The sequence below is a fragment of the Microtus oregoni genome, unplaced genomic scaffold (assembly GCF_018167655.1).
Source record: "Microtus oregoni isolate MIOR12 unplaced genomic scaffold, Mior012 000025F_ref0000491, whole genome shotgun sequence".
In the NCBI taxonomy this organism is placed as follows: Eukaryota; Metazoa; Chordata; class Mammalia; order Rodentia; family Cricetidae; genus Microtus; species Microtus oregoni.
The window spans coordinates 25,869,380-25,883,058 of record NW_024543084.1 but is presented as its reverse complement, the minus strand read 5'-3'; the positions used below and the strand labels follow the sequence as shown (position 1 = coordinate 25,883,058).

Below are 13,679 nucleotides of genomic sequence, written 5' to 3'. Positions count from 1 at the left end.
AACTCCAGCTCCAAAAAATCTGGTTCCCCCCACTCTCTCTCTCTCACACACACACACACTCACACACACACACACACACACACACACACACACACAGTGACCTGTCATAGTGGTGCATGCCTTTGGTCCCAGCACTATGGATGCAGAAGCCAGACTGGTCTACATAGTGAGTTCCAGGACATCAAGAGCTACACAGGGAGACTTTACCTCTAAATGAATAAGTAAAAATACAACAACAATGAAAACATGTGCTGTGAGCTTGGTAGGGTTTTAAATAATGAATGTTACACAGGAAGAAATGTGGATTTCAAAAAGAATGATTTCCAAAAAAGAGGGAGCTATGGGGATAAATGGAGCTCCCCACCAGAGTACGTACAAAAATTGATTCCCAGGTGTCAAATACAGGGGAGACCAGCTTTCTCATCTAAGATGATTCCCAGCTGAAAATGTCACTTCAGAGCCACACCCAAACTTGAGAATTTTAAAAACAACAACAAAACAGGTACACAAAGCACACCAAGAGAGGACAGGAGATTGGAAAGCTGAAATGAAAATGAGTTCTTGCAGGAAAGGAGCCCAGAGTTTAAAAGTAAGTGAAAGGGATATGCTGGAGAGACAGCCTGCAATTCCTACGACCCAAGTAGGCTCCAGCACAGCTCACACTTCTGGTAGCTCCAGCTCCAGGGGATAGGATGCCCTCTTCTGGCCTCCTTAGGCACCTGCACCAATGTCGCATACACATCACTCAGACACATAAATATATATCAATTTTCATTTTAAAAGTTTTTTTTTCTTAAGTAAAAGAGGTAAAGTTGCAGGAACCAGGGAGTGAATAAATATGTATACAAGCAAAACACTTCAAACCACTATAGTGGAGCCTCTGAGCTAGATCCTGGCTCTTAGGACTGAGCCCATGCTTCAGGGACACCCAGCACTAGTTAGAGACCCAGTTTGCTTAGTCTCTCCTGGCCCCTTAGTTGAAGACAAGTGCCTACTTCCAGGATAAAATAGCAAACAAATGCCTGGAAGCCAGTGTATTCATCTAGTGACACTGGCTGTTACAACTGCTGCTGCTGCTAACAGAAGACACCATGCCTATCTCTGAGCTCAGGAAAAACCTTTTTAAATGTTAATTTATTTATTTTGAGACAAGGTTTGTGTATAGCCCTGGCTGGCCTGGAATTCACCGTATAGACAAAGGCTGGTCTGGAACTCAAGAGATCCTCCTGCCTCTGCCTCCCAAGTGCTGGGATTAAGGCCTGCGCCACCAAGGCCAGTAGAACTCTGTTCCGATGGCCCTTGGGTGATGAAGCTCTTGGGCTCAGGAGCAGTAACCCAGCTGCCTGGCATGCCTGCATCCCCAGAGGGCACATTACCTCACCTCACCTCACCTGAAGAGACTCTCCCTACAACAATCCATAGAGAACCACAGAAGTAGAGGGCCACCACACAGCCCAAGGGTCCTGTTGACCCTGGATTTTTTAACTAGCTGACAATCCAAGACAACAGCCTTAAGGGCAGCAGGGTTTTCTCCCAGGATTCCTGTCTTCTGCCCTTGGTCTACACTCACATAGTACCAGTTGCCTGGAAGGCTGAGTCAAGAGTTACAGGCTAGCCGAAGGCAGAAGAGCAAGATGACAACTAAAAAAAGAAAATGAAATTTTAGCCTCATCCCATGTCCAAGCCCTCCAGGAGTTCTCTTAGATAGCTTGAAATGTACACAGCTCCATCTTGGAGTCCACGGGACAAACTGCTCAGTTTGTCCAACCAGACTACTCCTTCCAAGTCTGTTCCCCTCACACTAGAGACAAATGTAGAGCTAACCACCTGTACCTGCTATAAAACATTTAATTCTGAACTTCCAGATGACAGTGCATCTCACAGAGCCATTTCATACTCTCAAGAATTCTACCTTGGGCCAGTGGTAGTGCTTAGGAGACAGAGGCAGGTCGATCTCTAAGTTTGAGGCCAGCCTGGTCTACAGAGTGAGTTCCAGGACAGCCAAAACTACACAGAGAAGCCCTGTGTTAGAAAACAAAATCAAAAAGAATTATATGTTGGGCTAGAGAGATGGTTCAAAGGTTAAGAGCTCTTGCGGCCCTTACACACAGAACCTGGGTTCAGTTCCCAGCACCCACATGGTAACTCACAATCCTCCAAAAGCACATTTATGGTACATATATGCAGGCAAACATTCACCCACATAAATTAAGTCAATCTTTTTTTTTTAACTCTACCAAACAAAAAAAAAAAAAGGTCTAGCTGGATAGTGTTGGTGCATGACTTTAATCCCAGCACTCAGGAGGCAGAGGGACCCTGACTCTAAATAAATAAATAAATAGGCTGGCGAGATGGCTCAGCAGTTAAGAGAGGACCCAAAGAGGATCTGCACCCATATCAAGAAACTCACAGCTACTCCAAGGGACTTGATGCCCTCTTCTGGCTCCCCAGGCACCTGCACATATGTGGCACGTACACACAAATTTTTAAAAAAAGAATTCTACCTTTGGCAAGATGGCCCAGCAAATAGAGACAGTGTGCACAAGCCTAGCAACCAGAGTGCACTCCTCTGGAATCCACATAAACACAGAAGGGGAAAACTGACTCCACAAACTTGTCCTCTGACCTTCATAGATGTGCCTTAACTTGCAATTCTCCCCCATCAGAGAGAGAGAGAGAGAGAGAGAGAGAGAGAGAGAGAGAGAGAGAGACAGAGACAGAATCCTACTTGCAAATAAGATACAGGCAAAGTGTTCCATTTGGGCTCAAGAGTGGCAGCCCTAAGGTCAAACACCACACCTCAGACAGTCACGCACAGAACACCATTTTGGCCTCCTTGCCAGGCTCCAGGTCCCCAAAGGCAGGGAACTGAGTGCACTCAAGTCTGCTTACTACCCAAAGCACTATTAAGCACTAGAGAGAAACAGTCAACTCCTCAGGCACCTTTTCAGATTTACCACAATTCTCTATAAACCACAAGCCCCTTTGGTGTTGAAGATGTAACTGTATGGCCTCCCAGACCTGAGACTGGGAGTACACTTAGACACAGTGCAGCTTGTCACCTCACTAGGAAAGGCATCCTATTTCATAGGACCCTACATTAGAGAACACATGTGTCCTGAGAATGAAAGGAGTGTAGACATAGTAAGGCCACCCAGAAAACACATTGCCTGCTTATTACCTGCTGAACCCCAAACTCAGCTGCCTATTCTCACAACCAGCTATAGGGTCAGGCAGCCTCAGGACAGCTCACTCCCAGGAAATGAAAAGGACCAGCCCTAGCTACAGAAGGAGTCTGTTATGAGAAGCAGACAGTCTCCCAGCAGTCAGGCTGGGGCCAGTTTGGTATCTAGTGGTGCTGAGGGCTGCTGGAGCAGATGCCCCTTTACCCAACCCTGATCCTGGCACCTTGAGATATCTGTCCGGCACACATAGCAATATCCTAAGTCAAGGGACAATACAATATAATACTTTGTCCAGGACAAAAGTCCCTTCCTTCCAGGTTAGTGTAGGACCTCCAACTTTGAGGACCACCTAAAATACTCTCCGAAGACAAAGTCTACCTTCTGCAGAGAAAAAAAAAGTCAAACAAAATCTGATTCCAAAGTGAGATTTGCTACCTTGTTTCCCAAAGTTAGAACTGCCACACTGATCTTCTCCGGAATCCTAGTTACAGCAGAGAACAAGAGGAATACCACTGCACAGGAACAAGCAGACTGACACACTCAGTTCCTGCATCCTTTTTCCAGCAGGATCACTGGCATTTTAAGTTAGTATTAAGAGTTGTCACTTTGCAGTAGAAAGCAAAGCTGGCGCACAGACAAGGTAAAGTTCCATGCCTACTGGCACTGGAAATAGCCCCTGCGATGCTATCACCCAGCTCCAATCACATAGGACTAGCAGTCCAGCCTTCCCTACTCAGGAAATGCATAGCATAGGCTCAGGACACCCTTCCACCAGGCTAACACCCCAACATGACAGGAGCTAACTGCAAAGGATGCTCTGAGCCAGGGTAGCAGCAAGACCAGCATGAAAGCAAACTGCCTCTCTGCTCTTCACACCAGCTCACCCCTGCCTTTATGCCTTGACCAAGGTCATGTCTCCATTTCTCAACCACACACAATACTATTCAGTGTCAAAAGCGTTGTCACTTAACCCTGGGTAAGTCCATAACTCTGGTCCAGTCACCTTACATGAAGTTGGTAAGAAACAAAAGCATCTTGTCCTCTCCTGTCCACAGCAAACACCACTAGCACTAGGCTATCAGAAAGGCAAGTAGTGGCTTCATCCCACCTCCCTTTATGGGGCTGTTGAGAAGAACAGCCAGGTGCCATACAAACTAACTAAGGGTGTCCATTATGTCCTTCAACAGCTAGAAAAGATCACACAATCCACCTTGCATCAATTCCTGAAGCAAGCACACAGGAGAAGGCCTTGCAGAACAACTCGTTTAGACCACAGCAGCCCTCCCAGATCTGAACCGAGGCCTGGAAGGAGCTCTTCCAGGACTGCCCACTAGTTACTTTGCAGCAAGGAATTTACAGGTCAGCAGAGGCAAGTGGCTCCAAATGACAGCCATGGTGACTGCTTCTTCTGGAGTGAGAAGAAGAAAGCAGCTCCTGGGATCTCCTATTCCAGAGTCTGGCAGTAGCAGTAGTTGGATCAAGTCCTCCTTTACAAGCCTTCTCTGGCCTCCCACTGTGACCCAGGGTCACAAACCTGCTTTGACAAGCCCCATCCTAGACCACTACTTTTCCAGGAAGCTGTACTATCCCTCCACAAGGTCACACCCACATTCCCCACAGACACATCTCAAGTCACCTGTGATTTTCTCTGTCATCTAGGCTCCAGATAGGCCTTTCCCCAGCTGGCCTTGAGGACACGGAGCAGTCCCAGGGCTTCTTGAAAAAAACAGGGGCTTCAAGGCAGCTTTTGAGTCACAGGTTCAAGAGTTGAACCAGCATGGAGAAAGGAGTCAGGACTCTTTTCTAGAAAAGGAGGCAAGACATGGAACAACCACAAGGAGCCAACATCTCAGGAAGACACAGCCCAGGATTTCCTTAAACAGGGAGGGCACCATTAGGACTAAGAACCCTGTCACTGGCCAAAGGGGGACTCACTATGATTTCTGTGAAAGATTAAGTCATACCACTGACCTTTACTTTCAACAAAAGACACAAGCAGACCTGCAACATACTTTAGAGACTATCAACACCCTGAGCTCACACACACTGAGGTGACTGAAGCTCTCATAGTTCTGGAAGTCTGTTAGGGGTTTTTTGGAAAGGAGAGAGGAACTTTCTGAAATACAGGCCTGGCAGAAAGGATAATGCTTGCTGCTTTGGGGCTCGAACACAGAGCAAAGATGGCTTTCCTCTGGACGCCTCCTGGATCAAGGAGCTGGGCAGACAGATGTCATTCCCAACTTCAGAGGCTGTGGACAGTAGGTCAGCTGCCTGGCACTGACTTTCCAGCAACAGCTAAATTTGTTAACCATAATTGCATGCTCAGAAAGGTAAGCGTTACATGACACCAATCTCTGTCACTTCTCTCTGAAGAGGGTTAATTTTAGTGTTAACTCTTCAACTCTGTCCCCATTTTTGTATTTTTTCCATGAACAACTTAAATATGTGTCAATTACCAAGTGGTAGAATTCATAACTGAACAGAGCACAGCAAAGAAGAGAGCCCTGTTCCAGCACACAGCTCTTACCTGGGCCCTGAGCAATCTGGAGAAAGCGCAAATGCTTGGGTACCCTTCAATGCCTCAGGAAGAAATCAAGGACTGTCCTCCAGGCTGAGTTCTACAAAGAGGTCCTGCAAAGCCAGCACCTGTCACATACACCTAGCAGTGTTCATGGACGGTCACTGACATACTGCATTTAGGGAAAAACTTCCCTTGACACTCAGAGACAAGTCCTCAACTCCAGCTACTACAATGAGGTCACTTATCACTACAGTCCTTTGAGATATATACTCCACTCCAAGAACCTTACCCACAACCCAATGAGTATAGTAAGAAAAGATTCAAGAAGCTAAGTTTGGGGGCCAGGCACTGTGGCACATGCCTTTAATCCCAGGGCAGAGGCAAGCAGATCCTCTGTGAAGCCAGCCTGGTCTACATACATAGTGAATTCCAGAGATTCTGTCTTAACCCCTGCTCCCCACTACCCCACCAAAAAAAAAAAAAAGAAAGAAACAAACTAAAATTTGCCCCCCTCCCCCTTTTTGGTTTTTCGAGACAAGGTTTCTTGTAACTTTGGAGCCTGTTCTGAAACTAGCTCTTGTAGACCAGGCTGGCCTCGAACTCACAGAGATTCACCTGCCTCCGCCTCCCAAGTGCTGAGATTAAGGCGTGAACCACCACCGCTCAGCTATCTTCTTTCTTACACCTCCAGAAGAACCCTTTTAGTCAGAGCCTTAGCTAGCATTTGGACCCCCAAGGTCCCTGTCCCATGTGATCTACAGCATCACGATGGCGTGTCAAAGCACTTGCTGATCCCAGCACTCTCCCAGGCAGCAGTCAGATCCCTGATAATTTCTCAGCAAAGGAGTGAATACACAGGACTTAAAAATTACACTGTGGAAGCTGGATGGTGATGGTGCAAACCTTTAATCCCAGCACTTGGGAGGCAGGGGCAGGCAGATTTCTGAGTTCGAGACAGCCTGATCTACGAAGTGAGTTTCAGGACGCTAGGGCTACACAGAGACATCTTGTCTCAAAACAAACAAACAAACAAAAAATTACACTGTACAGCCAGGCGGTGGTGGCGCACGCCTTTAATCCCAGCACTTGGGAGGCAGAGGCAGGCGGATCTCTGGGAGTTCGAGACCAGCCTGGTCTACAAGAGCTAGTTCCAGGACAGGCTCCAAAACCACAGAGAAACCCTCTCTCAAAAAACCAAAAAAAAAAAAAAAAAAAAAAAAAAGAAAGAAAGAAAGAAAAAAATTACACTGTTAACATTGTGGCTTCATAAAAGATGCAAAAGTCACTGAAGCTACGTTTTCATATCACTTGTTTTATCTTTTAATATCCTAATCATGTAATTGCAGTAACATCGGTCACTAGACCCCCCCCCCCAAAAAAAAACCATAAGAAAAGACTTTTTAGAAGAGTTTATCTAGCCTGCCCCTACTCCACCTCCAAAGATGTCTAAAATATTTGCTAAATCAGTATCAAGGTGATCCTAATGGGGTCTGAAGATCAGAAAGCCGAGAATTACTTTGGATCTGTCAAGCAGATTCTTACAGAGATCAGGACACCTCCATTTCTACCAAGACTGCACAAATCACTGTGAATTCTTCTCAACACATCAGAATACAGCACATTGCTAAGAGTAACAAGTCAAGCATAGGTAGAACCTCCTTGCTCAATCTGCAGTTACCTGGCCAAGCCCAAGATGATCTTTTTTTCTTCCATCTCGAGCATATTAAAAAGTGATCTCAAAAGCCACTTCCTGGTCTCCCATCAAGCATTTCATACCTGGATGCCTGTGCATCTTTCCATGGCCCTGCCCCTGCCTGTAACAAGGACTCCCCCTCCCAACATTGCCAACAAACCTTTGGAAAAAACACAAGGACAGATGAGATGCTCATACAGGAAGAAAAGGCTGCCCCTCTGATCATAGGACCCTTAGCAGAGGGAGATGAGACATAAAGTGACCCCTTACAGCTAACTCTCGAAAGCCATGAGACCAAAGCATCAGGCTGCGTTGCTCAGGTGAGGCAAGAGAGACGAAAAAAGAACCGGAAGGTAGGGGAGAGAGAACAATCAACTGTGATGGACAGTAATTCAGTACCAAAACTGGTCAGACATACAATGGTGCATTTAGGTCAAAAAAGTAACAGAAAGGATCCCACCTTCTTCAGGGTCGTCTTTCCTAAGTTGTGACCCCAGGAAGAGTTTAACCGAGGTTATAGCCAGGTAGTCAAAAAGAGAGAGGAGACTCTCCAGGGATCCCAAGCTGCAAGGCTGGGGATAAGGAGGGCCTGAGGTTCTCTCTGAGCCCAAGAAGGCGATTTCAGCCAGAAGACTGAAGAGGAAGAAAGGCCGAGACTCGGGAGACGCGGGCTCTCCGAGCCATTGAAGGGACACTAGTTGCTTCCCACCATACCCCCCACCCCCGCAAGGAGACCCTCCCGAGGGGTCCCGAGTCCCGGGGTCGAGAGGCAGAGGGGCACGGTGGGGAGCACCAAGGGCGGTCAGGCTGAGACAACCGAGAACCAGCCATCTGATCTCAACCCCGAGCGATCCCTCAGTCCAGGCCGCGTGAAGCCTCGGCCTCAGGTACCCTGAGCCGCCGGGCTGCCCGCCTTGCCTGCGGCCCCCGGACCCAGGAGAACGAAAGGCCGAGATGGCAACGACTGTGGCGGACAGGACGCCGCCGGGAGAGGCCCCCCTGGTCGGGGGTGCGTCGAAGGGGGAGGGTCCCGGCACATGCGGCCTCGGTCCCCGATATCGAGGCAGTTACTTACGTTGCTCTGGGAGTCGATGGCCTGCAGCAGCCGGTCCCTCATCTGCTGCGGAGACGCCGGAGCCGCTGTCATTGCCTGAGCCAAGCGGGGGGGAGCGGCCGGGCCGGCGGGCGGGCAGGCTGAGGCGGGGGGACGCGGGTCAGTCACTCGCCGGCCTCCGGGAACGGAGCCGCATGTTCCCCGCGGCGCCGGAGGAGGTCGGGGCGCTAGGGGAGATGGCGGAAGACGGAGGGAAGCGGAGGGGACCGGAGCTCAGGCCCCGGACCACCGCCGCCGCCACCGCCACCGCCGAGCAAGGAGGAGGAGGAGGAGCCGACGGAGGAGCAGCCGCCGCCAACACCGCCGCCTCGAGAACCAAACTCCAGTGAGCTGCCCCAGCGCTGAGCACTCTGGGTAACTCGCGCCGCACGCAGCGTCGGCGCCACGCTGAGGAGGTTGGGAGATGGGGGCGGGCGGAGACGCTGGATTTGGAAGGGGCCGGCTCGAGAGCCACTCCCATTGATTCTGCGCATGTGCAGGCATGCGCAGTTATCAGGTCTTGCCGCCCCTCGGCACAGCCGGACCCAGAGAGCCGTTGGGAGGCAGTTGGGCGGGGCAACAGACGCTGTCTGGAGACCACGCCCACTCCGGCCCGGAGGGCGGGGCTTCCTGTCGGAAGCGCCCCGGCCGGCTCCGGGAACTCGGACTTGTCCTCTGTCCTGCGTCGGGGCGGCGGCGTGGAACGAAGGCCTTCTGCTCTCAGAAACGAGAAGATGGAACGGCCATTGGGACGCTAAGGAGGGCAGCGGTTGCACTGAGACCTGCGCTACGTGAACCTCAGCGGAACTCTGCGCAGCCGCCGCCGCTGCAGAAGCCCGAGGCGCGGGTCTGCAGGGCAGTGCGTGTCCCCATGTGACCCGCGCGCCGAGGGGACCTAAGGGCAAGTCTGAGAGCCGCCGCCTCCGCAGAGCGCGAGAGCCTCCAGGGTCTCAGCGACGCAGGCACCTCGGCTCTGCATCCGTACCGGGCGCGAACACAGGAAGAAGCGCCGCTCACGTCGCCGGCCTGAGGGGCGGCCAGGCCCGAGCTGGCGGAGCTGCAGCCTGCGTCTTTCCCTTCGCATTCGCTTTGCTGCTCTGGTTCCGGAAAACAGAAACTCCTAACCCAGGAGGAAAGGAAGCACCAAGGTCACCTGGAGTTTTGGGTCAAACCAAGAAACGGAGGATGTCAAGTGTTAGGGCTCAGGGTCTCCTGTCCCTTGGTGGCGCGGAGCTCTCCTGCAGACGTTGGAGTGGGAGGGCGGGCTCCGAGTTTAGCGCACTGTATTTCAGTGGCCTCGGGAGAAATAACTCCCGTTTTGTGTCGTTATCTTAAAGATCTAGACTGGAAATGGAAGGGAAACAGGTAATGGAAACCGCATGTAATTCTGAGAGCTTGGAGACACCTGTTAATTTTGAATTTGTTGTACTTTTAGGGAGTATCCGATGGGGGTGGAGGGAACCAGACATTTAATCCCAATACACGGAAGCAGGAGGATCTCTGGAGTTCGAGGCCAGCCTGGTCTACATGGTAAGACTCTGTGTCCTTCCCTCCCCCCATAAAAAAAAAATAAAAGCTTTATCATGGCTGGTTGCTTGATTCTGCACCTGGCAGAGGACTGCATTGCACTAGTAGAGTGAACACACACTTCTCACAAACATTCTTCCTGCCTCGTGTTTGGAGCTCATGGTGCTAGTTGGAAAGCAGCCCATTTTGAAGGTAGATTTTTTTTTTTTTTTTTTTTTTTTTTTTTTTGGTTTTTCGAGACAGGGTTTCTCTGTGGCTTTGGAGCCTGTCCTGGAACTAGCTCTGTAGACCAGGCTGGTCTCGAACTCACAGAGATCCGCCTGCCTCTGCCTCCCGAGTGCTGGGATTAAAGGCGTGTGCCACCATCGCCCAGTGAAGGTAGGTAGATTTTATATTAAAAGATAAGCAAAATAAAGATTCCTCCGCCATCCAATCCTGGCTTTGCTGTTTAGAGACAGGGTTTTTGTGAAGCCTGATCTGGTCTCAAATGTTTGTTCCTGCCAGTGCCTCCCAAGTGCAGGATTACAGACATACCAACCTGCTGTCTTTTATTAATAGTGTTTTTTTTTTTCTCTCTTCCTTAAATACAGGAACTCACTGCAGCCCAGTGGCCTGCATCTTACTATGCAATTCTGGCTGGTCTGGAACCCAAAGAGCCAACTGCATCTACCTCCCAAAAGCTGGGATTAAAATGACCACCATGCCCTGCAAACCTGCAGTCTTAATCGTTTATTCAGTGGTATAGTGTGGCTTTGTCAGAACAAATTGTATAGATGAACAGGCAGTTGGTTTTGCATAGATCAAGTTAGAAACAATATATTTTCCATCTTTGTGCAGCTTTATTTTAACCTCTATTTCGTTTATTTTTACATTTATATTTTGAGACAGGCTCTCTGTATATCTTTGTCCTGGAATAACTCTGTAGACCAGACTGTCCTTGAACTCTTAGAGATCCTGCAGTCTCTGCCTCCCAGGCATTGGGATTAAAGGTGTGTGCTGACACACCTAGAAGTCACAGAGGTCAATCTACCTCTACCCCTTGAAGTCTTAGAGGTCAATCTACCTCTGCCTCCCAAGTGTTGGGATTAAAGGTGTGTACTACCACACCTAACTACTCTCTCTTTTTACTTTAAAAACTTTAACTTTTAGCCTGTATGTATTTTTTAACACATAGTAAACCATTTAGAGGTTTTCTTCGACTTTGAATCTTTTACTATATATCTCTCTTTTTGTGACCACGTGAGTCTTTATGGAGAGGATTAAAGCCATGACTTTGAGGGCTGGATCCAGCCCATTCCTTAGCTTTCTAGCCTCAGGGGGATGTACCAGCTGTAGCCATTTTTATTACAACTCTACAGTGTTTCAAGGTCCCTGCCAGCAAGCAAGACCCACCTACATCAGACACTAGCTGGGCCTGGTGGTCCATTTCTATAATCCCATTTGTCAGAAAGTGGGTGCAAGAGGATCAGGAATTCAGGTGCAAACTTGGCTACGTGTTGAATTTGAGGTCCACTTGGGCTCTGAGTACATGAAACTGTCTCCAAAGTTCGTGGAGTTGGGGCAGTGGGGAGGTGTAGCGGGAAAGATGGCTCAGAGGTAAGAGCACTTTCTGTTTTTCAAGAGGACCCAGATTCTATTCCTAGCAAAAACATGGTGGTTCACAACAGTCTGTTACTCCTGTTCCAAGAGAGCTGAAGCCACCTTTTAACAATAAGGGCACCAGGCATGTGGTGCACAAGCATACATGTTGGCAAAACCATTCACATAAAAGGAAAAAATTTTAAGTGAGATCATTAAAGTTTTGATTAACTAAAGGGAGTTCACAGATATGTAAGCCATATCCAAATTCAGAATGCACAAGCTTGCTTATTGGTATCTAGGTTTGGCACTAAGTGCTTAGCCAAGCTGACTGGCCCTCAGGGCTGTAAGTAGGAATGGTGCGTACACCTGCTATTCCAGCACTGGGAGGAAGAGGACAGCAAGTTGGGAGGCCCAGTAAGGCTACTTGGTAAGACTTTCTCAAAAACCAAGGATATCTACAAAGAACACAGACATAATTCTGAAGCAGGGTGCAGCTGGAACAGCAGGGAGGGGACAGGATACCTAGGACATATCTGAAAGGGTGGCACTTCAGCTGAGACTTTCAGTGTTATATACACGCTGACCTGATGTGTAGAAAATCCTAGGAATTTCTGCAAAGGAAGATTTGGAGCAGAAAAATATGCACACAGTGCACAGGAGATAGTACCTAGCAGCAGGAGTCAGAAGCAAGCCAGATGTAATGCCAGAATATCTAAATGGGGCCACATTGCAAAGTAGTGAACTATCACTCAGCACCGTGGAAGTAAAGATAAGATCATGATGTGGGAGTGTCATATATCTATAGCTTTCATTGGATAATTAAATAAGAAACTGCTTGGCCTGATAGGTTAGAACATAGGTGGGTGGAGTAAACAGAACAGAATGCTGGGAGGAAGAAGGCAGTGAGGTAAGACGCCTCAGACAGACGCGATGAAGCAAGCCACCTGGTCAGACATGCTGAATCTTTCCCGGTAAGACTGGTGCTACACAGATTACTAAATATATGGGTTAGGCAAGGTAAGTTACCACCTCGTGGTGCTACACACATTAATAGAAATGGGCCAAGCAGTGTTTATATGAATACAATTTGTGTGTTGTTATTTCAGGTAAAGCTAACCAGTGGCTGGGAGCCAGGCGCAGGAACGCAGCCCACAGCTCCATCTTCAGAATGGCTGCGCAATGGGTGGACAACTGAATCCACAGAAAGCTTGAAAAAGCTTGGGAAAGAATAGAGTAAAGCATGTTTTCTTGGTAGCAGCAATTTTTCGGGTCTACTCTGCTTGCTAGAGGCAAGCCAGTGCTCTCATCTAAGAGAGGCTTCCTGACTCAGCTTTAGCTACAAACCTTGCAGCTCTTTTAAGAGGTCCTGCCACAAAACACTTAAACGGTGTTGATGAAAAGCTGAACACATGATTTTCAGTTTTCAGCCATAGCAGGAAAAAAGCTGCGCTGTTTAAAAATGCTGGCTTTCTGGGCCGTCCTGCCAGGGCAAACTCTGACTGTTTGAGGCTACAGAGAGAGGACTTGAGTGTGGTCTGTGGACATACTGTTGCAGCTTGCTTGCTGGCAGGGACCTTGAAACACCATAGACTTGTGGCAATAAACATGGCTACAGCCAGTACCTCAGCCATGAGGCTGGAAAACTAAGGAATGGGCTGGATCTAGCCTGCAAAGCCATGGCTTTAATCCTACCCATATTGCTCAGTAATTTAAAGGCTCATGTGGTCAGAAAAAGAGAGACATATACAGTAAAGAGAGATTCAAAGACAAAAAAAATCTCTAAATGATTTACAGTGTTTGAAAAATATATGCAGGCTAAAAGTTAAAGTTCTTAAAGTTAAGAGAGAAAGAAAGAGTAGTTGGGTGTGGTGGTACACACCTTTAATCCCAACACTTGGGAGGCAGAGGTAGATTGACCTCTGTGACCTCAAGGTGTGTCAGCACACACCTTTAATCCCAATGCCTGGGAGGCAGAGACAGACAGATCTCTGTTGAGTTCAAGGTGTGGTAGCAAACACCTTTAATCCCAGCACTTGGGAAGCATAAGCAAGTGGATCTCTGAGAGTTCAAGGACAGCCT

General features: G+C 48.5%; 1 protein-coding gene and 1 long non-coding RNA gene across 2 annotated transcripts in view; one reads left to right on the top strand and one right to left on the bottom strand.

Annotated features, from left to right (window-relative positions):
- The window catches only part of Med26 (mediator complex subunit 26), a 40,020-nt gene extending 31,173 nt beyond the window's left edge, over nucleotides 1-8,847 (bottom strand). The window contains exon 1 of the mRNA XM_041674263.1: nucleotides 8,475-8,847. Within this exon, the coding sequence (XP_041530197.1) occupies nucleotides 8,475-8,546 (72 nt within the window). The 5' untranslated portion in view covers nucleotides 8,547-8,847. The remainder of the gene's footprint in view (nucleotides 1-8,474) is intronic.
- Nucleotides 8,848-9,096: 249 nt separating this feature from the next.
- Nucleotides 9,097-10,873, top strand: LOC121462905. The gene is made up of 3 exons (XR_005976377.1): nucleotides 9,097-9,640; nucleotides 9,928-10,022; nucleotides 10,610-10,873. It is a non-coding gene; the product is annotated as an uncharacterized LOC121462905 (long non-coding RNA).
- The last annotated feature ends 2,806 nt before the right edge of the window (nucleotides 10,874-13,679 follow it).